This window comes from Heterodontus francisci, chromosome 8, assembly GCF_036365525.1.
Source record: "Heterodontus francisci isolate sHetFra1 chromosome 8, sHetFra1.hap1, whole genome shotgun sequence".
NCBI classification, from domain to species: domain Eukaryota; kingdom Metazoa; phylum Chordata; class Chondrichthyes; order Heterodontiformes; family Heterodontidae; genus Heterodontus; species Heterodontus francisci.
This window is the reverse complement of record NC_090378.1, coordinates 39,508,772-39,536,763: the sequence shown is the minus strand read 5'-3', so window position 1 is coordinate 39,536,763 and position 27,992 is coordinate 39,508,772. Positions and strand designations below refer to the sequence as shown.

Here is a 27,992-nt window from a genome sequence, read left to right as displayed (position 1 = left end):
ACACCCTCCTGAGCCAGCGGCGCTTGAGATGTCTTGGCCATGTGAGCCGCATGGAAGATGGCAGGATCCCCAAGGACACATTGTACAGAGAGCTCGCCACTGGTATCAGACCCACCGGTCGGCCATGTCTCCGCTTTAAAGCTGTCTGCAAACGCGACATGAAGTCCTGTGACATCGATCACAATTCATGGGAGTCAGTTGCCAGTGATCGCCAGAGCTGGTGGACAGTCATAAAGGCGGGGCTAAAGAGTGGCGAGTCGAAGAGACTTCGCTGTTGGCAGGAAAAAAGACAGAAGCGCAAGGGGAGAGCCAACTGTGTAACAGCCCCGACAACCAATTTTATCTGCAGCACCTGTGGAAGAGTCTGTCACTCTAGAATTGGCCTTTGTAGCCACTCCAGGCGCTGCTTCACAAGCCACTGACCACCTCCAGGTGCTTACCCATTGTCTCTCGAGACAAGGAGGCCAAAGAAGAAGAAGAAGAGGAGATTTATCAGAATGCTTCCAGGGATGAGGGATTCTAGTTACATTATTAGATTGGTGAAGCTGATGTTATTCTCCTTGGAGCAAAAGACATTGAGGGAAGATTTGATAGAGGTGTACAAGATTATGAAAGGTTTAGATAAGGTAGACAAAGAAAAGCTGTTCCCATTAGCTGATGGTACAAGGGCTAGGGGACACAGATATAAGGTTTTCAGCAAGAGTTACGGGGGATGTGAGGAAGAACCTTTTTATGCAGTGAATGGTAACGACTGAAACTCACTGACTACGAGGGTGGTAGAAGCGGAGACAGTGATTTCATAAGGAAACTGGATAGGCAGTTGAAGGAAATAAACTTGCAGGGCTACGGGGATAGAACTGGAGAATGAGATTGACAGATTGCTCCACAAAGAGCTGGCATGGACTCAATTGGCCTCCTTCTGTGCCGATTTGACTCTGTCTTTAGGTTTGAATTCTATAATATTGTGCAACTTGCATAGAAACTTTAAACCAGTGGACTTGATTTCTATTAAATGTTAGTTTTAACTATATTACTTATATACCTTTTTTAAAGCATAGTTTACAAAGGAAGATGCTAGGGAAGCTGTTGCAGGGAAATACGTGTAGTACTTTAGGAGTGAGTGTGGCTGTGTGGGTTGGTAGTGTTGGGAAGATGTTCCTGGGGTCTGGAGGGGAGTCATAAGATGTAGGAGCATGAGGAGGATGGTGGGGTCTTGGTGAACTGGATAAGAGGATGGGAGATCCCTGGATATGGTGTTTGTGATGTTTGGGACCATTGAAAAAGAGATACCAGGGTCTAGCAGGAGTTGAAGGCATGTGTTGGAGCATGCTGATTTGGGAGGAGTTGTGGTATGTGGAGAGCAGGACCTGATGTGTGGGAGCATCAGAACAGGTCTTCTGGGTTGCAGCATTGGGAGAGAGTGGACTTGTGGCATGGCAGCACTGAGGTCATGCTGGTGAGGTGTGGAAGTATGGAGGGTAGATCATGGGGTGTTGGGATCAGTGGGAGAGGGTTTGTTTTTGTGCTATATGGTAGCAAAAATTGGAGGAAATGTTATAATTTTCCTGCTTTGAACCTACACACAGGAGACAATGGCTTAAGATGGGTTATTGGTCTGTGTGACAGGTCCTTTTGGTTCCTTGGCCAAGTTACCATTCTTGTGTAAAGCTGATTAGTGAGTGTGAGCAGGCTTTTTGAGTGAAGCTAACATGATTAAACCATACCCAGAAGCTTTGTGTTGGATAGCAGTCAACAGGTTTGGCCTGTGATTGGGTTGAAGTTTTTTGCCCATCCTCTAGTCTGTGAACATTGAAGCCATTTATCATGCATTGGTGCCCTCCTTGTTAAAGTTGAGGTTAGTCACTTCAGCAGAAATATTCCTGCTCTGTAAAGCCACACTGTATAATCTAATTAAGAGAAGTCGGGTGGTGTGGAGAGGCGAGGAACAATATTCGATGCCAGAAAAAAAAATTAAAGAAGCAGCTACAAAAATAAAGCTCCAGAGTTTGAGAATTTTATGGTTAGTTACCAATCGACAGTCCAGAATTACTTTTGACTGACCAGGACAGTGGGAGCTCGCTAGTTGTCTGTTCTAATGCACTGGGGGCAATGTAATCAGAGTAGGTTCCATTGTGTCAGTTCTACTGAAGTGGAAGTGTGCCCAAGTTCATCATGTCTGATGGTTACAGAAATCATTTTGGACAATACCTTCTGATCAGTTCAGATTTTTATTGTGCAATGTGCACTCAAGCCCTTGGAATTCATACCGTATGCATGCTGTAGGTGAACAGAACCTGAGCAACAATGCCCATTTGTCATCAGGAGCTCTAGTTACTGTCATTGTGTAGCTCCTGACAATTTAAAGACATCCTTTTTTTTTAACTCTGGCATATTTAGATAAATGGGAGGGAGGTATGATCGGCATTTTAACTTAGCTTTTCCAACTCATGTCAATTTCATTAGAATGTTTGTTTGTTTGTTTGTTTTGGTGGTCACTTGAATGACCAGGAGTGTTCCTTCATTTGACTATAGACAATTTAAATGAAATATATATGTGTATGTGTATACATAATATTTCTTTTCTTTGGCCTCCTTGTCTCGAGAGACAATGGGTAAGCGCCTGGAGGTGGTCAGTGGTTTGTGAAGCAGCGCCTGGAGTGGCTATAAAGGCCAATTCTAGAGTGACAGACTCTTCCACAGGTGCTGCAGATAAAATTGGTTGTTGGGGCTGTTACACAGTTGGCTCTCTCCTTGCGCTTCTGTCTTTTTTCCTGCCAAATGCTAAGTCTCTTTGACTCGCCACACTTTAGCCCCGTCTTTATGGCTACCCGCCAGCTCTGGCGATCGCTGGCAACTGACTCCCACGACTTGTGATCAATGTCACAGGACTTCATGTCGCATTTGCAGACGTCTTTAAAGCAGAGACATGGACGGCCGGTGGGTCTGATACCAGTGACGAGCTCCCTCTACAATGTGTCCTTGGGGATCCTGCCATCTTCCATGCGGCTCACATGGCCAAGACATCTCAAGCGCCGCTGGCTCAGGAGGGTGTATATACTGGGGATGTTGCCCGCCTCAAGGACCTCTGTGTTGGAGATACGGTCCTGCCACCTGATGACAAGGATTCTCAGGAGGCAATAAAGATGGAATGAATTGAGACGTCGCTCTTGGCTGACATATGTTGTCCAGGCCTCGTTGCGTAGATCAAGGTACTGAGAACACAGGCTTGAAACACTCAGACTTTTGTGTTCCGTGTCAGTGCGCCATTTTCCCACTCTCTCTTGGCCAGTCTGGACATAGCAGTGGAAGCCTTTCCCATGCGCTTGTTGATTTCTGCATCGAGAGACAGGTTACTGGTAATAGTTGAGCCTAGGTAGGTGAACTCTTGAACCACTTCCAGAGGTGGTCACCAACATTGATGGATGGAGCATTTCTGACGTCCTGTCCCATGACGTTCGTTTTCTTGAGGCTGATGGTCAGGCCAAATTTGTTGCAGGCAGCCGCAGTCCTGTCAATGAGTCTCTGCAGACACTCTTCAGTGTGAGATGTTAATGCAGCATCGTCAGCAAAGAGGCGTTCCCTGATGAGGACTTTCCGTACTTTAGTCATCGCTCTTAGACGGGCAAGGTTGACCAACCTGCCACCAGATCTTGTGTGGAGGAAAATTCCTTCTTCTGAAGACTTGAACGCATGTGAGAGGAGCAGGGAGAAGAAGATCCCAAACAGTATCGGTGCGAGTCGTATATATATCTTTTCTTTGGCCTCCTTATCTCGAGAGACAATGGGTAAGCGCCTGGAGGTGGTCAGTGGTGTGTGGAGCAGCGCCTGGAGTGGCTGTAAAGGCCAATTCTAGAGTGACAGGCTCTTCCACAGGTGCTGCAGAAAAATTTGATTGTCGGGGCTGTTACACAGTTGGCTCTCCCCTTGCGCCTCTGTCTTTTTTCCTGCCAACTGCTAAGTCTCTTCGACTCGCCACACTTTAGCCCCGCCTTTATGGCTGTCCGCCAGCTCTGGCGAACGCTGGCAACTGACTCCCACGACTTGCAATATATATATGTACATGTATGTTAGTTTCAGGACAAAAAAGCAAAGACCCATGATATCTAGTATTACCTTCTCATTTGGTGCCAATGCTTCTGTAAAAAGTCTTGACATAAGAGGTAAATAGAGACCCATAGCAACTTAGGACACCCACAGAACTACAAACCTCTAATGCCATTTAATCTCCAGAGCTCACTGGTTCTGTACTAATATCACCTGTGTAGGGTATTGATGAGCACAATTTTGTATTGCATATTTATACTAATATACTAAGTAAGCCAAGTGACAATAATGATGCTTGTGCAAACCTAAGAACAGCTGGCTCAAGGGATACATTCATAGATGTTTGTGAGCGGGTTTCCTGCCTACCATCTACAAAGCAGGAGGAGGAGGAAAGATGGTGTCTTTCTCTGGGGAAATAATAAGAAGGAATGCACAAATTAGTTTCCGAAACAAAAGTATTGGGTGCTTGTTGGCGGACAGCAGCAGAGTGACAAACTGTACAACGTTTTGTGTCCTGTGCTTTGTGTGGTGTGGAAACAGTAGATTCTTCACAATGAACAGTAATTGTAATTCATGTTTTGTTCCAGAAGGGAAACATCAAAACAAAACTGTGAAATGCAGTCTGAATTCTACAGTCTCAGCAGATTCATAGTAACTACTGAAGCCGCCTTTGTGGAATATAAACAGGGTAATTTAGCATGATTGTTTATGGCGAAATGCTGTCAGTTTGATTTGAGCATTCCCTTACTTTGGACTTGAGCAGCTGCATTTCGAAACACAAATTATGTTTGTACATTAATCCCATTAAAGCTGCAATGACCTATAATAATTTTAAAATATACAGCTGTAGAGGTTCAGATAAGAGGGCAAAATAGTGCAAAAAAATACATTTACCTCCAGTCTCTGGTGAAGTTCAGAGGTTTTATGGTAAAAACGGCAAGTCATGCAAGTGATTTTATTTTAATTATTTGGCTGAAAGGGTGACAGATGGGTAACCTATTTCCAGGCCTTCATTACTCATCAAAGTTTTTTCTTCCTCATCCCCGAGTAGACTGAGAATAGGAACTGAAGTGCAGAGCAATATGATGCATCTTATCAGTCCATGGTGGCAGGCTATCTTGGTAGATCGCAATATTCTCTTAAGTGAAATATCTCAGTGGTGCAGTGTGGAACACTCTCATTTTCTGGACTCAAACTCATCAATCATCAAGTGAACTGAAAGGCCTGTATTACAACAGACTTCAGGGGAAATTACACCAGGTACTGGTTCCAAGGAATTTTTCACGTTCATGTGGTTTAATATGTTCAGATTTATGCAGGTGAGCTCCTGGTAGATTTCCAACCTGGAATTTAGAAGCTCGCCGGGGATGGGGAAGAATAAGAAATTGCATGCCAGCATGCTTTTGCTGACAACATTGCGTTCAGGGAAAATTAGAAGTATACAGCCACGTAAATGGGGATAGAAATTTGTACAGCCTCCGTAAAGATTGTAGTAACGAAAAGCCTTTATAATAATAATGTATAAAAAATAAAAAGGCTTCATAAAGGCAGTATGTAACAAAAGCATTAGATGGCAAAGCCAATGGTATATAAATTGGATGGTCAAAAGAAATGCAGCACCTAAATTTCCTTTTTTGATAGCTGGTAAGGTAGATGTGAGTACATTTTCCTGTTTACAGCATTCCAGTGTGGCTGGTAGCAGGTGCCAAGGCTGAACATTGTCTGCATTACTTACAGGACCTAAAAATGGATGCGAAAGAAGATGGCAAGCGTTAAGAAAGCTGCCGAGATAAGACCACCCAGTGGTATCATTTACAGATGCATGATCAAAATGTATGCTGCTGTTACTGCGCAACCAGTTGCATGTTAACTTCTGCCCCACTGTATTTTGGGAAAAGCAGCAGCATAGTGACATTAGGCAGCCATGTTATTGCTCCTAATGCCAATTAGTAGCAAAGGAGGTGAAATAGGTGGCTGCGCTGTAGGAGGCAGAGACCAAAAAGTTGACTATGTGTAATCTTGCTTACCAGCTAAGTACATAACATAAGAAATAGTAACAGGAGTAGGCCACGGATCATGCTATCCCTATGCTGCAGGTTAGCTGGAGATGTCCTTTCAGCTGATGGAACAATTTGCTTCGTGCTGTTCTGGAACCTGTAGAGCCAGTTTTCCATGAAAATTGCCATGTAGGTTTGTGCCAGGCCATGCAGGTATGGTTGGTGCCTATTGTGATGAATACAGGCAGTCCAGCTCTGCTGCCTACTGGTATGTCTGATTTGCATTCTTTCATCTGATACCACTTAAAGTATGAACTACTGTAATGGGGTTATTTCTATTGCACCTCACTGCATTCCAATAACATTGACTTATCAATGGGCACTACACTTGGTGTAGCTTCCAATTAAACACTGTGATGCACTGAGGTGGAGTGAACATTGGTATTGTGGGAAACTTTGCAGATCCATCTACTTCCTGTTCTGCAGAACTCTTGGAAAGACTTTCTGTACACCCAGTTCCTCATTGATATTGGTAAGTGATTCTGCAGCTTCTCATTTCACAAGCATGCAATCCATGATCTTGTTTGGAAAAACCCAAAAGATGCATTAAACATTAGCTGGGGAAACATGCACTAGTACTCTAAATATTAGCTCAAACATAAATTATTAAAGTTAATTTACAAAGTAATGTGCAGAATTCAAAAATGTATACATTGCTACTCCAAACATTAGTTCAAATGTCAGAAATGTGAAATGAGGCCTACTAAACACCCTCATTAATATGCTGGATGCATAGTTAGGCTGTTGCTGATTCTGACAGGAAGTAAAAATTGCAAACACGCAGCCCATAATGAAATTACTGTAGGATGCAGTGGAAACCCTGCAGAGGTACTTGCTACCTAATTTCGCAGTTCCTGTTCACCTGAATCGTGCCAGCAGTTTCAATAATGCCAGGAGGAATCTTGTCAGTTATGTCATGTGCCTTCCTTACACCTCTGATACAAGCATGACAGTTATTTTGAAGTGGTGGGGGGAGAGGGGGGGCGGGGTTGGTGGTGGGAAGCAATATATATTTTATTGTTCATGAGCAAAATGTTTTTAGGTTCCTGTGTTTGGTGACTAGCCATCTCTTATTTTAAAGAAGCCGTTGATATTTTGTCTTGGCATTTGCCGGTTATACTTCCTGCAGTTGCATGTTTTTCTTTCTTGCTAAGCTAGCAGTGTTGAAGATTGATCACAGAGTGACTCAGAGGAAGAGGTAGTGCCGCAAAAGTGACACAGGATATACCCAGGATCTGTGCAAATTGAAAAAGAGGAAGAATGAACCTGGAATCACCAGATCATCTATTGTTTACTCATCCCTACATCGGTGACCAGCAGTTTGGGCTACATTTTCTGTACTACAGATTGTGTAAATCTGCAACTCCCATGGTTAATACCCCCCATGCCACTTTACCAATAACACTAATTCTCAGTATTTGGTTGTGTATATTCCATGTACACCAGTTTCTCTTCCAGTCAATTATCAGTCAGGGAATGTTGAATAGAAAATAAAACTTTTCTGCTTGTCCAGTTTTGACTGTTTTTAAACCCGATTTCTGGGGTTTTATGTAGAAGTCTTGCTTTCCTTGGAAGCCCTGGAAACTTCGCAAATAATTAATTGAAAGTGGAGGATTTTATTTTGTAAATTATTAGATATCTTTTTAATAACATTTCAGCTTTATAGGAGGGTTTATTAAAAGAATGTTCTTTATTATTGAGGTTTAACCACTTTTGTCCCCTTTTACCACAAAGGCACTGATTTATAGAATCCAATTGGGGAGGCAGTGGTGTACTGGTAATGTCACTGAACTAGTAATCCAGAGGCTTAGGCTGATACCCTGGGTACTCGGGTTCAGATCCCATCACGGCAGCTGGTGCAATTTCAATACAATTAATTAGTAAAATTCTGGAATTGAAATCTAGTCTCAGTTTCATGGCACCATTACTATCATTGATTGTTGTAAAAACCCATCTAGCTCACTAATGTCCTTTTGGGAAGGAAATTGGCTGTCCTCACCTGGTCTGGCCTACATGTGACTTCAGACTCACAACAAAATGGTTGGCTCTTTACTGCCCTCTGAAATGGCCTAGCAAGCCATTCAGTTGTCAAGGGCAATTGGGGACGGGGAACAAATGCTGGCCTTGCCACCAATTTCCCCCATCCCATGAAAGAAATAAAAACTTCTGCCTACACCACAAAACCCTCCTATACTTCATTTAAATGACTGTTCTTGGCACTGTCAGTGAGTGCCAGCCTGCTTATTCAGCTGTGCATTGCGTCACAGATAAGTTTGGTCCTATTCTTTCCTGATATCTATGAGAGTGCACTTTCCACCCAAAATATTGCATTCCTGTATTCAGGAACAGGAAGTCTGGATGAAGCTAGAATCATGGAATGGTTACAGCACAGAAATATGCTGACTCTCTTTGCAAGAGCAACTCTGCTAGTCCCACTCACCTGTCTTTTCCCTGTAGCCCTTTTTCTCTTCAGGTAGTTGTCTAATTCCAAGTTATTTTCATTTTAACCCAGAGACTCAGAGACAATTGTGGTGTCCCCCCCCCTAAACTTCTCCACATCTCTATCTCTCCTCCTTTAAGATGCTCCTAAAAACATACCTATTTGACTAAGCGTTTGGTCACCTGTCCTAATATCTCCTTATTATGGAGTCAGATTTTGTCTGCTAACAATCCTACGAAGCACCTTGGGATGTTTTACTGTGTTAAAGGTACTATATAAAATGCAAGTTGTTGTTACTACAGCCTAGCCAACTTTTATCCTCTAAGCATCAGGGGAGCTTTATGACCACTTTTAGACATTTTGCAATATATATACAATACATTGAGTATCCATTTTGAAGTGCCAAATGTAATTTTTTGCTGTTTACCTGCTTTCTGTTTTGCTCAGGTGCCCCTGACCCAACAGCTGGTGCCAGCATAGATGATGAGAACTGCTGGCATCTTGATGAGGAACAGGTTCGAGAGCAAGTAAAGCAGTTCCTATCACAGGGAGGATACTACGGGTCTGGCAAGCAATTAAATTCTATGTTTGCTAAGGTAAGATTCTTTCAATGCTATTTTTGAAAAAGTCAGCCTTCTGAGTACAGCCACCACTAACTGAAGAGCAGAATGTCATATATAAGATCTTCTGCCAGCAAGGTCTCTCCACTCAGGATATAACTCCACCCTGCTTTTGCTCAGAATTACATTCAGTTGGACCAGTTTTTTAAGAATATAATGAAAACGCTAGATTTTACAGACGGGTCAAATAATTATACTCATTCTGTTTTCCATTTCAAATAAAAGATTGCAACAGTGGCAGACTTTGTCTTTAGCTCAAGAATGCAACTTCAAGCAAGGGCTTTTTGTTTCTTAAAAAGTGGTTCTCAAAGTACCTGACCGTCCCTCATCTCGCATCATATCACCTTTTTTTGTAGACTGCATCGAACCATGTGAGAAAACTCAACTGCAATAAGGTGACAGTAACAAAAGATATGAGTTCAGTAAAACTGCAGTACATTCCAAAAAGATAAACACTGCAAAACCATATTATAAAAGACTAAACTGGTAGCTTGTTCCAGGCAGTAACCCCCGAGACTTGATTCACACTTACAAGAGCCATGTTCGAGCAATTCATGAATGTCAGCTGATCTCGAAGGACGTTATTGAATGTTATACTCCAGAAAGCAAGTTGATGAATGATAGAACTAGAGCCAATCTTTACACACTTCTATAGGCATTTATTTACAGAGTTATACCCTACAAGCATACACCTCCTAACCCAAACCCCAGTTCCAGTCTGTTCTTATTCAGAGGAACTCAAAGGAATTCATAGTTAATGCCTGCCACCTACATCCAATTAACACAATTAATATACAACTAATGTTGTATTCCAACACCTTGCCAACCTTATAAAAACAATTATTGCAGAGCTCACCAGTATAGACTTGACTTCATTTATTTAATAGAAAAGTGGTTGTGCTTTTATTGTCTTAACACAAACTGAAGTGTATGTGTGAAGAAGTTTTCTTTGCTTTTTTTTTTGCACCTACTTCCCCATCCTCATGTAAGTACAGATGTAATACACTAAGATTGGTGGAGTAGCAGATAGTGAAGGGGACTGTCAGAGAATACAGCAGAATATAGATAGATTGGAGAGTTGGGCAGAGAAATGGCAGATGGAGTTTAATCCGGGCAAATGCGAGGTGATGCATTTTGGAAGATCCAATTCAAGAGTGAACTATACAATAAATGGAAAAGTCCTGGGGAAAATTGATGTACAGAGAGATTTGGGTGTTCAGGTCCATTGTTCCCTGAAGGTGGCAACGCAGGTCAATAGAGTGGTCAAGAAGGCATACGGCATGCTTTCCTTCATCGGATGGGGTATTGAGTATAAGAGTTGGCAGGTCATGTTACAGTTGTATAAGACTTTGGTTCGGCCACATTTGGAATAATGCGTGCAGTTCTGGTCGCCACATTACCAAAAGGATGTAGATGCTTTGGAGAGGGTGCAGAGGAGGTTCACCAGGATGTTGCCTGGTATGGAGGGCGCTAGCTATGAAGAGAGGTTGAGTAGATTAGGATTATTTTCATTAGAAAGACGGAGGTTGAGGGGGGACCTGATTGAGGTGTACAAAATCATGAGGGGTATAGACAGGGTGGATAGCAAGAAGCTTTTTCCCAGAGTGGGGGATTCAATTACTAGGGGTCACGAGTTCAAAGTGAGAGGGGAAAAGTTTAGGGGGGATATGCGTGGAAAGTTCTTTACGCAGAGGGTGGTGGGTGCCTGGAACGCGTTGCCAGCGGAGGTGGTAGACGCGGGCACAATAGCGTCTTTTAAGATGTATCTAGACAGATACATGAATGGGCAGGAAGCAAAGAGATACAGACCCTTAGAAAATAGGCTACAGGTTTAGATAGAGGATCTGGATCGGCGCAGGCTTGGAGGGCCGAAGGGACTGTTCCTGTGCTGTAATTTTCTTTGTTCTTTGTAACGGGTGGCTTGGTGGTCCAGTGCCTTATTGTGCATTGTTACACTGGGAGAATTCAAGATTCGAAACCTTTAAGCTTAGCTTAGACAGAAATGCTATCAGATGTTACAGGGAGTAATGGGAGGTATATCGGCAACCTGATGGAAGGAAGAAAAGGAACACAGAAAGGTTTTGTGTAACACTTCAAAATTGGCTGCAAGGCAGCATTGACAAAGGTAATAGTTGCCCGTCTGTTCAGTCAACTGGAGATGTAGATGCATGCCAAAGAATGTATACCTGTAATAGTGGAAGGAAAATGAAAATAAAATTAAAATTAAAAGTCCTCCTCAGAAGGGAATGTCCAGATAGTCCAATGCTGTAGAGAATAGTACACTTATAGATTCTAGTTTGTTGCTCAAGTTCACTGGAGTTTGGACCACTTTTTAGTATTCAACTGAAGCTGACAGTTCAGCATGGTGGAGAAAGAAGAAAGGAGTTAATTTAATAAATACAATGCATTAAGCTTGGTAGTGAGGGAAAGAAGGGAAAATTATTTTCATTTCCCTAAAGAGGTAAATTCTTTCCTACCATTTTGTCCCTTTACCGACTTCCTACTCGAGGCAGTGACTCATGCTCGGCCACAGTTCCACAGTCACCAGCAGCCCTCCAGCATCTTAATTGAGTGGCTGTTCTTCACATATGAACCTGAACCAGGAATGCTGGTTGGCTATTTCACTGAGCCATGGCAGCTGATTATAATCCTATCTTATCCTAGCCCAGTGTCCACATGTGCTTTGTTAAAAGGGGAGAGTAATCAGGGTCATCACTGGATGGAAATCAGAAGCAGGGCCTCAGCCCTTTTCCCTCCCAACCACAATTCACATCGAATCAGAGCGATATAGAAACATAGAAAAATAGGAGCAGGAGTAGACCATTCGGCCCTTCGCGCCTGCTCCGCCATTCAATATGATCATGGCTGATCAACCAAACTCAGTAACCTGTTCCCATTTTCTCCCTGTATCCCTTGATCCCAATAGCCCTAAGAATTAGGGTGTTACTTATATGTAATATTGGTATTTTGTTCAAATAACCTTACACAGAAATCTGTAGGATTATGGGGACAGAGCAGGAACAGGATAGCTCTTTCAAAGAGTGAGCACAGGCATGATAGGCTGAATGCTCTCATTCTGTGCTGTATGATTATATGAAACATTTTCAGTGGAAACCTTTGAATTAATATTCACATATGTTCACTAAAGCTTTAGTGCCATCTAAGAAATGGTATAACTAAAGCACTTACTAGGATGTAGTATTTTGTATGTGACCTTGCAAAGTGTTTGGCCAAGAAATGAATGAGGAAAAATGCAACATGCTTCAGAAACTTTCAATTATACTTTAAATCAGTCTATAATACACAAATTATCCCAACATGACAGTGAACCTTATTGATCACAATACTTAAAATTCTCACTGTGCCTTTAGTGGCACTGGTAGACTTTCACATCCACTCAATCACCAAAGTTATATAAACTCTGAAATCTGTTTCTCTCCTGTTCCTTTTAGATGTATGTTGACTTTTGGCAAGTTGATGCCACTCGTCTATATTTTCAAATGGTGACAAATGCTGTGTTACATTTAATAGGTAAATGTAGTTTAGAATATTTGAATCCCATGTTCAGTCATCTGCCTGCTAAGATTAGATTAAACCTCAAGTTCTCTCCCCATTTTTAAAAAAGGAAAGTAAGTGGTGTAATAGATTGGGACCAGAAGAAAATACAGAATGGGAAAAGACTGTACTTCATCTGGCTGGTTGGAAAACAAATACCCCTTGATTACCAACTCCAACAAATACTTATCCAAGTCTCCTTAAAATTTACCCATACTTATTCTCTCCCTGAGTAGTCTGTTCCATACATTTTCCTGTGCATTAAGTAGTTACAACCAAACAGCTTTTTCTCTTCTAAGCTTGAAATTTTGTCCCTCCTTCCAGAATTTAGTAGTTTTAAACATATTATTGGGATTCAATTTATGTATTATGTTTAAATCTCTCCAATCAGATTTTTCCTTTTCCTCAGTACGAGAGCAACCATAGCCAAAGTTACGAGGAGCATTCTTTATGTTATGATGCATTATCCTTCCTGGTTTTCCACGACCTCTTTGCAGCTTTTGAGATGGTTGACCACACCATTCTCCTCTAATGACGAGGACTATACACTGCCCTTGTAATGTTTCACTGTTTACTTTGCCAATGGAAGCCAGGGCATTTCTGAAATGTTTCTCTTCCTAACTCCTGCACTGCCATGTCTGGAGTCCCCCATGGTTGCATTCTTAGTCCACTTATCTTTCCATCTTCCTATGGCATCATCATCTCCTGAAAAAGAGGTCTGCTTCCACATCTATGCCAATGACACCCAACTATCCTATTCACCACCACGCTCAATACTTCTACTACTTCTGTATTGTCATGACTTGATGTTGGACAAGCAGTTAGAATGAGCCACAATGTGTTCCAGCTAAACTTGGGGAAGATGAAAGCCATGCTCCTCCATGGATACAAATAGGAAGAAGTCATTTAGTCTATGTGCATTCTTCATACATTGGAAGCAATTCCTTTTTTTAACTTTAAACCCTTTTCACTTTTTTGTGACTTCGCTGGTTGCCTACACATTCCATGCTAGGGTGTTGATCTCTAAAAGTGGCTACCTAGGCTGTTGATGTGAATATTAACTGGTCACATTATATAATAATTTACCAGTGGATCATTTACCGTGATGAATGTGTTAACTAATATTTCATTTGTTTGCAGTAATTGTGCTGTTTAAAAAATTTTCTGTTGAGAGAATTTTCGGATTATTTGCTTTTTCTTTTAGAAAAGGTGAACTTGATACAGATTATTAGAAAATCAATATTTTGGCTTTAAAGGTGAGGGGGAAAATCTTAGAGCAGCACTAGTTCTCCAGCAAAGCATAACATTTTAATTCTGATTGAAGATTTTTAAATTTTGTATCAACCACAGGTACGAGAAATGCTGAAGATGAGGGATTCGAATGGTGCCAGAATGTTGACATTAATAACAGAACAGTTTATGGCTGACCCACGACTCTCTCTCTGGAGGCAACAAGGCACAGGCATGACAGACAAGTGCCGACAGCTTTGGGATGAGTTGGGTAAGTGTAGAGCAGAAGGCCATAGGTGACCAATGCTGTATATTAGCCCCTGTTCCCAATAGATCCCTTTGTACAGCATTTTCTACGTTAAAGATCATATATGCATGCAAGCTGCTCTTGTTTAAAAATAAAACCTTCCTTTTCTGTAAGACACAATTTAAATTCTGGAGATGGAAGTAAAGCTTTTAGAAGTTCCTCAAATAACGCCTGAAACACGTTTATAGCAAAGGAGGCGTGAGGAGGTGTAATAAAGGTATCTGCAAATTTTCAAAAATTATGTACAAAATTCAGGCCTGCACTCATGTTGGGCTAAAATGCTGCCAACCGTTAGGTTGCATTCATGTTGCATTGATTGTTTTATCATTTGAGAATTCACATTTCTGACATTTTAATTTTTTTATGCTATGTTGTCAGGTGCTATATCAGGGTGAAAAGCTTTACATAATACAGTGGGTATAACCTCGGGAACTAGGTATTGTTGTATTTTCACCAGACTACTTTCAGCAGTAACAAGGTTGATCAAGTGGCCAGATATCAAATTGCTGTTGTCATTCAGAAAAAAATACCCCTTTTCCAAAAAAAAAACATGAAACACTGAAGTAAATAAAAAGGAAAATTTGCAAATTTTGGAAATACACTGCATGTCAGTCAATATCTTTAAACCTAAAAAGACAAGTTATGATTTTTAGGTTTGTACACGTCAGTTCTGAAGATTTGCAGGCAGCCATTTTAATAAGATTGGAACAAAAATTAGCATAAAGGAAGGGAACAGAGTGTATTGCTGGATATATCAATCGTAGAGAGGAGTAGGTTAACAAGCTGCAAATTCCTTCATATAAACTGTTAGATGATTTAAGAGATCATCAGTCACATGCGGCAGAGATATAAAAAGGGCAAAAGAATGTACAAAAGGTGAGAATGAAAAGAATTGGGAGTGGTGCATGCAAACAAACGCATACAAGGAAAAATAAACAAATAGAAGAAAAAGGCTCCATATGCAGCTGACATGAAATCAAAACTGAAAATGCAAGTGAAACATAGTGGATTTGCCTGTTCTGAGAAAAGGGAAAGCAGATCTGTACCATAGGCTTAGCCAGTGCTGAACTCTGACTAAGGTTCACCACCATAAACATCAATCCCTCCAACTCGCACTGACAGACCCTCCTCCATCAGAAATCTCCTCGACCATGAAGAAAATGTAAGGTAGAGCTAAGATTTGCAGATGCGAAAGTGAATGTTCAGACCAGATGACAGGAGCATCCCCGGCAGAAAGGTGAAATATTTCTTTCCTGAAGTTTGCATTGTACTTCCTTGGAAAGAAATAAATGTGAAATTTTAAAACCTTTTTTAGCGAAAAAAAATGAACGAATCAAAATAATTTACGAAATTTGGGAGTGAGAACGCTGATGTATAAATGGGTACAGTACTAAGAGTTGAGAGCACATTCCGCAAATCACAAGGCTTTTAAATGTCATACCGCATCTTTGCTGATGTGATATGCTCTATTTATTTCTCATCTGTGCATTAGAGAATGTGCATGGTCAGTAATGTTAATAGTGTTACAAAAGTACCACTGTTGTGTTAAATATATTTCTTGAGGATTCATTTTTGAAAGTTTGAAGAAATGTTAAACTTTGGGGTTTTCGAAGGGGGTCATGTAAAGGCCACATGACTTTGAAAAACAGTCCCTGGAAATGTTTTTTTTAAAAAGGACACTGAAAGGTCTTGTGAGGAAAACAAGCCTTTCCAGGAAACCACTTGGCTTCCAGCAACAACAACAAGCCTTTGCGGGAAACCACTGACTTCCAATTCAATTAACAACAGAGAACTTTGGATGCCTGGAGAAGTTGTTTACAAAGAAATGACAAGTCAAGATTGATGGAGGTCAAAAGGTTGACCTCCTGTTTTCGGTTTTGCTTTTGAATTGTTTTGAGTTAGGGTTGATCTGTATAACAAAAAAGGGAGAGAACTTCCAAGGAGAGGAGAGAAGACCACAACCCAGCTCAGCTTTCCGGCGCCTCTCTTTTAAAAAAAAAAAAATCCCTGAGAGGTCCACTGTGTCAACTCGCCTCATCTCCTGCCTTTGAAGAAAAGCCTGCTAAATTAACCCTCAACGCCGCCTGAAAAGAACTGTTCTAAAAGATCACAGTGACCCGACTACGTGTACTCGGAGGTCAGCCAGTTTTGGAACACAACATATCTCATCTGCTGTTCCTTCAAGAATGAGCAAGTATTCAGCTCAAGTGGGTTTTATTTGTCTGTAACAAGGCACTAAACAAAAATCCCTTTTATTTTTCCGGTTAACCAGTCTATGTGTAAGTGTGAGGGGCTAAAGCAAAAGGGAACTAATATTTCAGTCTGTGTGTTGATGCTTTCCTTCATTACTGGTTAATGCTTGTTTTATAATAAACCAGTAATTTTGTGTTTATTAAAGAAACCTGCTTGGTGTGTTTTATTCTGGGAAAAATAGAGTATATAATCGACTGTATGAGTAAGTGGGAAAATTTAAATATATGTTGTGATCTGTGAAGAAATAGGACTAGAATAAACATGCATTCCTCCCGCCTCGGTCATAACAATAGAACCAATCCACAACCAAATAAAGTGTACGATTCATTCTATAAAGGTAAAAAAGTGGGTATTTATAATATTGCTGAAAAAAAGAGACATGCTGTCGAAGCTTGTTGCAGTAGCAACACAAGTGGTATTTTCCACTAACAGGATGCTGCCGTCAAACCAAAAAGACGTTCTGCCTACAACATAAATGAGTACTGTGGTATATGAATTCCAGTGCAGGTGCGATGCCAGGTATGTAGGTCGTATGTCCCAACGACTGGCGGATCATATCAAACAGCATGTCCCTTCGGTTGTTTGCAATAGGCAGAGTACTAACCGTACTCAACCAGCCCATACTTGCAAAACTCAGAACACAATGTCTAACGTTAGATGTGATTCCATGATTGGACAGCCGCAGGGACCTGTCTTCTGCAGGCAAAAGGAACCTGTCCATGCGTTGCACCTTTTTTGAATTAAACAAAAGCATGGGGGACAATAGTTCCCTGGTGCATTCTCCATGGCAAAACCTCAGAGTCGACTTGCCAACCAATCAGCGCCTTTTTCTCATGCTGTATAAATTGTTGCTCCCTTTTGAAATTTAGCATTCTTGCATCGGTCCTGATGAGTGCAAGATGAAAAGCTTTGACAGCATATCTCTTTTCTTAGCTATACTCAAGTTCTGTACTACCAAGCGACTATTTGTATTTATAATAGGTTGCTCATGATCCTAAATCTTATACAGGAAGATATTTGCTCATGCTGATATGCGTTCTACTTTAAAACTGTTGGTTAGAGACGACCTGACTGCAGAGATTTTTTGTAGAATTCTCTGCCATTCCACTCCAGTTACTTTAAGAATGGGAAGGGTGCTTGAAGACTGACTCAATCTCAGTAAAAAGATGCCAGCCCTTTAACATTTTGAAAGGATGTGTAAACATTCAACAGGAACAGTAGGGTGGCATAATCCCTTCAGCCATTCTCAGAATCACGGAATCGTTACAGCACAGCAGGAGGCCATTCGGCCCATCGTGTCCGCATCAGCTCTCTGAAAGAGCAACTCCCTCAGTTCCAATCCCCTGCCTTTTCCCCATAACCCGGCACATTCTTCCTTTTCATATAACAGTCTAATTCCCTTTTGAATGCTTCAATTGAACCTGCCTCCACCACATTCTCAGGCAGTGCATTCCAGACCTTAACCACTTACTGCGTGCATTTTTGCTTCTCTTAACAAATACTTTAAATCTGTGCCCTCTCGTTCTCGATCCTTTCACAAGTGGGAACAGTTTCTCTCTATCTACTCTGTCCAGACCCCTCATGATTTTATTTATTTTTATTTATTTAGAGATACAGCACTGAAACATGCCCTTCGGCCCACCGAGTCTGTGCTGACCAACAACCACCCACTTATACTAACCCTAGAGTAATCCCATATTCCCTACCACCTCCCTACACTAGGGGCAATTTACAACGGCCGAATTTACCTATCACCTGCAAGTCTTTTGGATGTGGGAGGAAACCGGAGCACCCGACGAAAACCCACGCAGACACAGGGAGAACTTGCAAACTCCGCACATTTTGAATACCTCTATCAAATCACCTCTCAGCCTTCTCTTCAAGGAAAACAGTCGTAACTTCTCCAATCTATCTTCATAACGTATTCATCATCCCTGGAACCATTCTCATGAATTTTTTCTGTACTCTCTCCAATGCCCTCGCCTCCTTCGTCAAGTGCGGTGCCCCGAATTGGACACAATACTCCAGCTCAGCCCGAACGAGTGTTTTATACAAGTTCAACATAACTTCCTTGCTCTTGTACTCTATGCCCCTATTCATAAAGCCCAGGATACTGTATGCTTTACTAATTGCTCTCTCAACCTGTCCTGTCATCTTCAATGACTAATGCACGTATACACCCAGGTCCCTCTAGAATTGTACCCTTTATTCTATATTGTCTCTCCATGTTCTTCCTACCAAAATGAATCACTTCACATTTCTCTGCATTCTCTACATTCTGCCGGGACCCCTGGTGCAATTCCGACAGCAGAGGAGGTACAGAAGGGTGCATGTGGATCCCACTCAGGCAGGGGGTGGTGGTGTGGATTGGGGGTGTTGGTGGTGGAGTTGTGGTACGTGTGATATGGCCACATTCTGAATTAGTAGCCTGGTTTTATGAAGATGGATAAATTAAATTTCAGTATTGCCCCCTCTTACAAAGGGAACCAAAGGGGGTACAAAATGAAGTCCCAAGAGGGCCTCTGCATAATTGCTAAAACCAGGAAAAGAAAAGAAAATGGAGGAACTAAGGGGGAAAATATTTAGAGATCCAGGAGGTCTGAATTTGAAACATAAAAGTGGAAACATGCAGGATTGACCTGAACAGAAAACAACCAGCTGCAAGCCCATGCTCCCCTTAACCCACCAGAATTGTGTTCTGATGTAGAGGCTACATTAGGAATATAAACACTCATTCTCTCCGCCGCCCCCCCGTCCCCCATCCCCCACATGCTGACAGGCTCAGCCCTCAGCCCAGCCTCCCTTTCTCCCCCAATTATAAGAACAAAAGAACTAGGAGCAGGGGTAGGTAATTCAGCCCCTCAAGCCTGCCCCGCCATTCAATACAATCATGGCTGATCTCATCTCAGCCTCAACTCCACTTTCCTGCCCGTTCTCCATGACCCTTCAACCCATTACTAATTAAAAATCTGTCTATCTCCTCCTTAAATTTACTCAATGTCCCGGCATCCACCGCACTCTGGGGTAGTGAATTCCACAGACTTACGACCCTTTGAGAGAAGTAATTTTTCTTCATCTCTGTTTTAAATCTGCTACCCCTTATCCTAAAACTATGACCTCTCATTCTAGATTGTCCCACCAGAGGAAACATCCTTTCTATGTCTTTGTCTTTGTCAATCCCCTTAATCATCTTATATACCTCAATTAGATCTCCTCTCATTCTTCTAAACTCTCGAGAGTAAAGGCCTAAACTGCTCAATTTCTCGTCATAAGACAAACCCCTCCTCTCTGGAATCAATCTAGTGAACCCCCTCTGAACTGTCTCCAATGCAACTACATCCCTCCTCAAGTAAGGGGACCAAAACTGTACGCAATACTCCAGTTGCGGTCTCACCAACGCCTTGTACAGTTGGAGCAACACATCCCTACTTTTATACTCTATTTCTTTAGCAATAAATGCCAAAATTCCATTTGCCTTCCTTATTACATGCTGCACCTGCATACTAGTTTACTGCAATTCATGCACAAGGACACCCAAATTCCTCTGCACCGAAGCACTCTGAAATTTCTCTCCATTTAGATAATAATTTGCCTTTCTATTCTTCTGACCAAAATGGATAACCTCACACTTATCCACGTTAAACTCCATCTGCCAAATTTTGTCCCATTCACCTAATCTATCCATATCTATTTTTAAATTTCTTATTTTTTTATTGCAACTTACTATCCCACCTATTCTAGTGTCATCTGCAAATTTGGATATAGTACCTTCTATCCCCGCATCCAAGTCATTAGTATGGATTGTAAATAGTTGGGGCCCGAGGACCGAACCCTGTGGCACCCCACTAGTTACATCTTGCCAATCAGAAGAGGGCCCATTTATCCCGACTCTCTGTTTTCTGTAGGTTAGCAAATCCTCTATCCAAGCTAATAAATTGCCCCTAACCCCATGTGATCTTACCTTGTGTATTAAACTTTTGTGTGACACCTTATCAAATGCCTTCTGGAAGTCCAGATACACTACATCTACAGGATCCCCATTATCCACTTGTTACATCCTCGAAGAACTCTAGCAAATTAGTCAAACACGATTTACCCTTCATAAAACCATGCTGACTCTGATGGATTGCGTTTGACTTTCTAAATGTCCTGTTATTACTTCCTTAATAATGGATTCTAACAATTTCCCAACGACAGATGTTAAACTAACTGGTCTATAGTTTCCTACTTTCTGCCTCCCTTCCTTTTTGAATAAGGGCGTTATATTAGCATTTTTCCAATCCACTGGAACCTTCCCCGCATCCAGGGAATTTTGGAATATTATAACCAATGGATCCACTATCTCCGCTGCCACTTCCTTTAAGACCCTAGGATGTAGGCCATCAGGCCCTGGGGACGTGTCTGCCTTCAATCCCAATAGTTTGCTCAGTATTTTTTCCCTAGTGATGATGATTGTTCTAAGTTCCTCCCTTTCTATGATCTCTGCATTGCCTGTTACTATTGGGATGGTACTAGTGTCCTCCACGGTGAAAGCTGAGGCAAAATACTGATTTAGTGTCTCTGCCATTTCTGTGTTTCCCACTATTAACTCCCCAGTCACATCCTCCAAGGGACCAACATTAACTTTAGCTACTCTCTTCCCTTTTATATACTTATAGAAGCTTTTGCTATCCGTTATTATATTTTGCGCTAGTTTTCTTTCATAATTTACCTTTGTTCTTCTTATTACTTTTTTTAGTAATCTTTTGTTGATCTTTAAAAGTTTCCCAATCTTCCAGCCTGCCACTGGCCGTTGCAATATGGTATGCCTTAGTTTTTGTCTTTATGTTATCCTTAACTTCCTTGCTTAGCCATGGATGTTTTTTCCCCCCTCTTACAATCTTTCTTCTTCTGTGGAATATATTTTAGTTGGGAGGAATTGAATATCTCCTTAAACATCTGCCACTGCTCATCATTTGTCAATCTTTTAGTCTTCCTTCCCAGTCCACTAGGGCCAAATCTGTCCTCATGCCTATGTAATTACCTTTGTTTAACTCTGGAACACTAGTGTGGGACTTCAGTTTCTCATCCTCAAACTGAATTTGAAATTCTAGCATGCTATGATCACTCTTCACTAGAGGATCCTTAACTATCAGATCATTAATTAATCCCACCTCATTACATAATTCCAAATCTAGAATAGCCCCGCTCCCTGGTTGGTTCCACAACATATTGCTCCAAAAAACAATCTCTAATACATTCAATGAACTCTCCCTCGAGGCTACCCTTGCCAATTTGATTAATCCAGTCTATATGCATATTAAAATCACCCATGATTATTGCCGTACCTTACTTACAAGCCCCCAGTATTTCCTGGTTTATACTGTGCCCCACTGCGGAACTACTGTTTGGGGACCTATAGATTTCTCCCACCAGGGACCTCTTTCCCTTGCTATTTCTTATTTCTACCCAGACTGATTCTACGTCTTGATTTCCAGTGCCTATAACATTTCTCACTACGGCACTGATCTCTTCTTTTACTAACAAAGCTACACCACCTCCTTTTCCTTCCTGCCTATCCTTCCGAAATACTGAGTACCCTTGGATATTCAATTCCCAAACCTGGTTTTCCTGCAACCACGTCTCAGTAATCGTCACTAAATCATACCCATTCGTCTCTATTTGCGCTGTTAACTCATTAATTTTATTCCGAATGCTTCGTGCATTCAGATACATAGCCTTTAAGTTTGTTCTATTATCAAATTTCCCTACTCATGTATGATTCCTTGGTGCAATTTGCAGTTCACACGTTCTGTCCCTACCTTTTATTTTCTGGTAACCTTCAGCCTCATCACTAACCTGCACTCCTACCTTCTCCTTTAACTTTGACTTCCTAATTTTCCATGCAACTGAACCCTTCTCCCCACTATTTAGTCTACTATTCTCTTCACTTTGCTGTTCTTTTACTTCTGTGTAAACATGCCTTTATACCATCCCAGCTATTTTGTACATTTAAAAAAAGAAATACAAATCCTGAAAATCTGGGATAAGTAACAGCTCAATCGGTTTCTGTAAAGGGACATAACAGATTGATGTTTTGGGTGTATACTCTTCTAAAAGAATTGAAAACTGAAAGTTAAGCAAGCTCCTTTGTACAATAAAAGGGAAAAAAAAGGAAGATGAAAAGAGCCAATGGGTATCCCAGTCACCAAGAGGAAATTAATTGGTGTTTGACTTACAGACTGCTTATTGGGAAGCAGGAACCTGGTAAATTGTATTTAAAAGATCATCTCAGTAAGACAAGGAAAAGACGATAGAAGAATAAAAGAAGTCAGGGCAGGTAGTGCAGGAGTCCCCAGAGGACATCCCACTTTCTAACCGTTATTCAGTTCTGAGTACCGATGAGGGAGAGGGTTCCTCTGGAGAATGCACCGAGAATCATGACTGGAATGTCATGGCTGACTCAACTGTGCTGGGATGGAGAAAAAGGGACAAGAGGGCAATAGTGGTAGGGGAATCTATGGTTAGAGGAACAGATAGGCGTTTCTGTGGTCGCAGACGAGATTCCAGGATGGTATGTTGCCTCCCTGGTGCAAGGGTCTTGGATATCACTGAGCAACTACAAAGTATTCTGGAGGGTGAGGATGCACAGCCGGAGGTCGTGGTCCACGTTGGTACCAATGACATAGGCAGAAAGAAGGATGAGGTCCTGCAAAAAAGAATTTAGGGAGCTAGGCAGCAGATTTAAAAAGTAGGACCTCAAAGGTTGTAATCTCTGGGTTTCTTCCAGTGCCATGGGCTAGTGAGTATATGAATAGGAGGTTAGAGCAGATGAATGCATGGTTGGGGAGATGGTGCAGGAGGGAGGACTTTAGATTCTTGGATCACTGGGCCTGTATCTGGCGAAGGTGGGATCTGTATAAGATGGACGGGTTACACCTGAACCAGAACGGGACCAGCATCCTTGCTGGGAGGTTTGCTAGTGCTGTTGGGGGGGTGGGGGGTGGTTAAACTAATTTGGCAGGGGGATGGGATACAGAGTGGAAGCACAGTAGGGGGTGATGTACAATCAAATATAAATGTGAAGCTAAGTCAGTTCGGAGGTCAGAGTAAATGTAGATCTGTTAAGGCTCAGGCAAATATTGCAAGGCTGGATTGTATCTATTTTAATGCAAGGAGTCTTATTAGTAAGGCAGATGAATTGAGGGCGTTGATTAACACATGGGAATATGATATTGCTGTTACTGAGACATGGTTGAGGGAAGGGCAGGACTGGCAGCTTAATATCCCAGGGTATAGAATCTTCAGACCTGATAGGGAAGGAGGTGGCATTGCACTGTTGATTAAAGAGACAATTACTGCAGTAAGGAGGGATGATCTCTTCGAAGGTGCCTCTAATGAGGCCATATGGGTAGAACTTAAAAACAAAAAGGGGGCTATTACTTGGCTGGGAGTGTACTACAGGCCTCCCAACAGTCAGGAAGTGGTAGAGGAGCAGATATGTAGGCAAATCTCAGAGAGGTGCAATAACAACAATCGGGTAATAATAGTAGGGGATTTCAACTTCCCCTATGTTAGAGGGGATAGTATTAGTGCAAAAAGCTTAAAGGGGGCGGAATTCTTCAAGTGCATTCAGGAGAGATTTTTGAGCCAGCACGTAGAGAGTCCTACAAGAGGAGGAGCGGTACTGGACTTAATCCTAGGCAATGAAGCCGGACAGGTGGTAGAAGTGTCAGTGGGGGAGCATTTCGGGGATAGTGACCATAACTCTCTCAGATTAAAGGTTGTGATGGAAAAGGACATAGAGGGTCTGGAAATAAGAGTACTGAATTGGGGGAAGGCAGATTTCAATATGATAAAACAGGATCTGGCCAAAGTGAACTGGGAACAGCTTCTTATAGGAAAGTCTACATCAGACCAGTGGGAGTCATTTAGAAGGGAAATTGTGAGGGTTCAGGTGCAGCATATTGCTGTAAAGGTGAAGAGTAGGACCAACAGGTCAAGGGAGCTCTGCATGTCAAGGGATATAGAGGATTGGATAAGAAAAAAAAAAAAGGAGGCGTATGGCAGATTCAGAGTGCTGAAACAGCGGAGGCCCTAGAGGAGTATAGTAAGTGTAGGGGAGTACTTAAAAAAAAAAATTAGGAGTGCGAAGAGGGGGCATGAAAAATCACTGGCAGACAAGATAAAGGAAAATCCTAAAGTGTTTTATAAGTATGTTAGGGGCAAGAGGATAACCAGGGAAAAAGTGGGGCCCATTAGGGATCAAAGAGGCAATATGTGTTTGGAGCCAAAGGTCATAGGGGAGGTATTGAACTATTACTTTTCATCTGTGTTCACTATGGAGAAGGACGATGTAGGTGTAGCGATCAGGAAGGGGGATTGTGATATACTTGATCAAATTAGCATTGAAAAGGAGGAAGTATTAGCAGGCTTAAAAGTGGATAAATCCCCAGGCCCAGATGAGATGTATTCCAGGCTGTTATGTGAGGCAAGGGAGGAGATAGCAGGGGCTCTGACACAAATTTTCAGATCCTCTCTGGCCACAGGAGAGGTACCAGAGGACTGGAAGACAGCGAATGTGGTACCATTATTCAAGAAGGGTAGCAGGGATAAAGCAGGTAATTACAGGCTGGTGAGTCTAACATCAGTGGTAGGGAAATTATTGGAAAAAATTCTGAGGGACAGGATTAATCTCCACTTTAAGAGGCAGAGATTAATCAGGGATAGTCAGCATGGCTTTGTCAGGGGGAGATCGTGTCTAACTAACTTGATTGAATTTTTCGAGGAGGTGACTAGAGGTGTAGATGAGGGTAAAGCAGTTGATGTAGACTACATGGACTTCAGTAAGGCTTTTGATAAAGTCCCGCATGGGAGATTGGTTAAGAAGGTAAGAGCCCATGGGATCCAGGGTAATTTGGCAAATTGGATTCCAAGTTGGCTTGGTGGCAGGAGGCAGAGGGTGATGGTAGAGGGTTGTTTCTACGAGTGGAAGCCTGTGACCAGTGGTGTACCGCAGGGATCGCTGCTGGGACCCTTACTGTTTGTAGTGTACATTAATGATTTAGACGTGAATATAGGAGGTATGATCAGTAAGTTTGCAGACGACATGAAAATTGGTGGTGTCGTAAATAGTGAGGAGGAAAGCCTTAGATTACAGGACGATATAGATGGGCTGGTAAGATGGGCGGAGCAGTGGCAAATGGAATTTAATCCTGAGAAGTATGAGGTGATGCACTTTGGGAGGTCTAACAAGGCAATGGAATGTAAAATGGATGGTAGGGCCCGAGGGAGTACAGAGGGTCAGAGGGATCTTGGGGTGCTTGTCCATAGATCACTGAAGGCAGCAGCACAGGTAGATAAGGTGGTTAGGAAGGCATACGGATACTTGCCTTTATTAGCCGAGGCATAGAATATAAGAACAGGGAGGTTATGATGGAGCTGTATAAAACGCTGGTTAGGCCACAGTTGGAGTACTATGTGCAGTCCTGGTTGCCACACTATAGGAAGGATGTGATTGCAATGGAGAGGGTGCAGAGGAGATTCACCAGGGCAGGAGCATTTCAGTAATGAAGACAGACTAGATAAGCTGGGGTTGTTTTCCTTGGAGTGGAGAAGGCTGAGGGGGGACCTGATTGAGGTATACAGAATTATGAGGGGCATTGATCGGATAAATAGGAAGAAGCTTTTTCCCTTAGAGGAGAGGTTAATAACCAGGGGGCATAGATTTAAGATAAAGGGCAGAGGCTTAGAGGGGAGTTGAGGAGGAATTTTTTCACCCAGAGGGTGGTTGGAATCTGGAACACACTGCCTGAAGAGGTGGTAAAGGCAGGAACACTCACGACATTCAAGAATTATTTAGATGAGCACTTGAAATGCCATAACATACAAGGCTACGGGCCAAGTGCAGGGAAATGGGATAAGTTAGGACGGGTGCTTGATGGTCGGCGCAGGCCGTTGAGCCGAAGGGCCTGTTTCTGTGCTGTAAACTCTATGACTCTAACGTGCAAATAGCTATAGTGATCGGCATGAGGTATGACATGAAAATATAAAATTCTGGTAATGCACAGTAAGGTCTGCTGATGTCCGAGGTGTAGAACGCCCACCCTGCCAGAGCTGTGTCCTGACAAAAGATCTACAACCACAGCATTGACCTGTTTCCCCATCCTCTGACACCAAGAGACCATCTCCATATCCCCAGTTGAAAAGAAAATGGGGGATCTATCTTGGGTCTGTGGCTTACCATTACTTCCCCCTCTCATTCCCACTCCAACCTCTCCACCTTTTAACCTCCTGCTCCAATCAAGCCCAGTGCTCAATGCAGCAACAGTAAAGTTGATTTTCTGAATTCACATTCCTGGTGGAGATCCTCACTCACTGGCCACATCATAGGAAATCATAGTTCTGCTGCCCTTCACTGAGAGTCCGTAATGTTGAAAACGTTTTGTACTGATGCTGAACTTGTAATGTAAATGCATCTGACCAGCATTGATCTGATGTGTTATGGACTGATAGATTGTGCATTTTACGCTAGAATGCCCTGTGTATGGAGGGTAAAATCTGAGAGAAAAACTTGTTACCACACTTGGAAAGCTGGGGCTTGGGAAACATTACCTGCTTTTTCAGATAGCATATGATACAGAACCCAGAATTACTTGGAAGGATGGGTGGAAAAACACAGTGAAATAATCTAATTTAAAAAAGAATCTGAGAGAAACATGTATTTGAAGCAGTCATTTAAAATCAGAAAAATATTAACTTCTAAAGGACCCCAGAAAAGGTGGTGCACCCTTGCTGTATACGACAGTTATGTTGCTGGATGTCTTTGTATAGTTTATAAAATAAATAAAACTCCACTCATGTTGTGCAGCTGGGAAATATATCTCAATCCTCAGAAATTACTGTGCAGACGAACATTGAATTTACTTATACCTTCATCATAAAATAATACTCCATGCAAACAAGATCTGTGGAAGAGGATTAAATGCCTTTCATTCTGTCCTGATTTTTCTTGGTGAAGGTTAGAAACCAATAGCTCCTGTTTTTGTCTGCACAGTATTGTGGCTCAAGATTAAAACCTAATTACATGTATCAGGAGAAAAACGGCAACTATATTCAATATGAACCCAAAGGCTGACCTTAATCTTCCTCTCTGGTAGTGCATTCGGAATGTCTTCTGAATAAGCTACCAGTGGCAAAGGAGGAGAGGGAGGGAAAAATTTAATACCATACTGCAGTTGGATGAGTTGGTGATTATTCAGCTACAGTATATTCTGTTTCAGTCAACACAGATTTACTGTGGCATAAATATGATGAATCCATTGGCCAACGGTGAAGGATTTACAGTTCCAACAGGACAGAGTCAAATTGCATTTGTAGTCTGTGGGCTGATGATAATTTAGCCCTTTTTTTCATTTGCTTAATAGAATGCTTCACAGCAGCTTGTGTTCCATTATTGATGGAAGAATTCCAGCATGTGTACATGTTCTTTAACGATTTGAATCTGC

General features: G+C 42.0%; 1 protein-coding gene across 2 annotated transcripts in view; it reads left to right on the top strand.

The window, feature by feature from the left end:
• The window catches only part of zswim5 (zinc finger, SWIM-type containing 5), a 273,431-nt gene that overhangs the window by 175,311 nt on the left and 70,128 nt on the right, over positions 1–27,992 (top strand). For both annotated transcript variants that reach the window (XM_068036989.1, XM_068036990.1), the window contains exons 3-4: positions 8,989–9,137; positions 14,067–14,217. In XM_068036989.1, the coding sequence (XP_067893090.1) occupies positions 8,989–9,137; positions 14,067–14,217 (300 nt within the window). The remainder of the gene's footprint in view (positions 1–8,988; positions 9,138–14,066; positions 14,218–27,992) is intronic.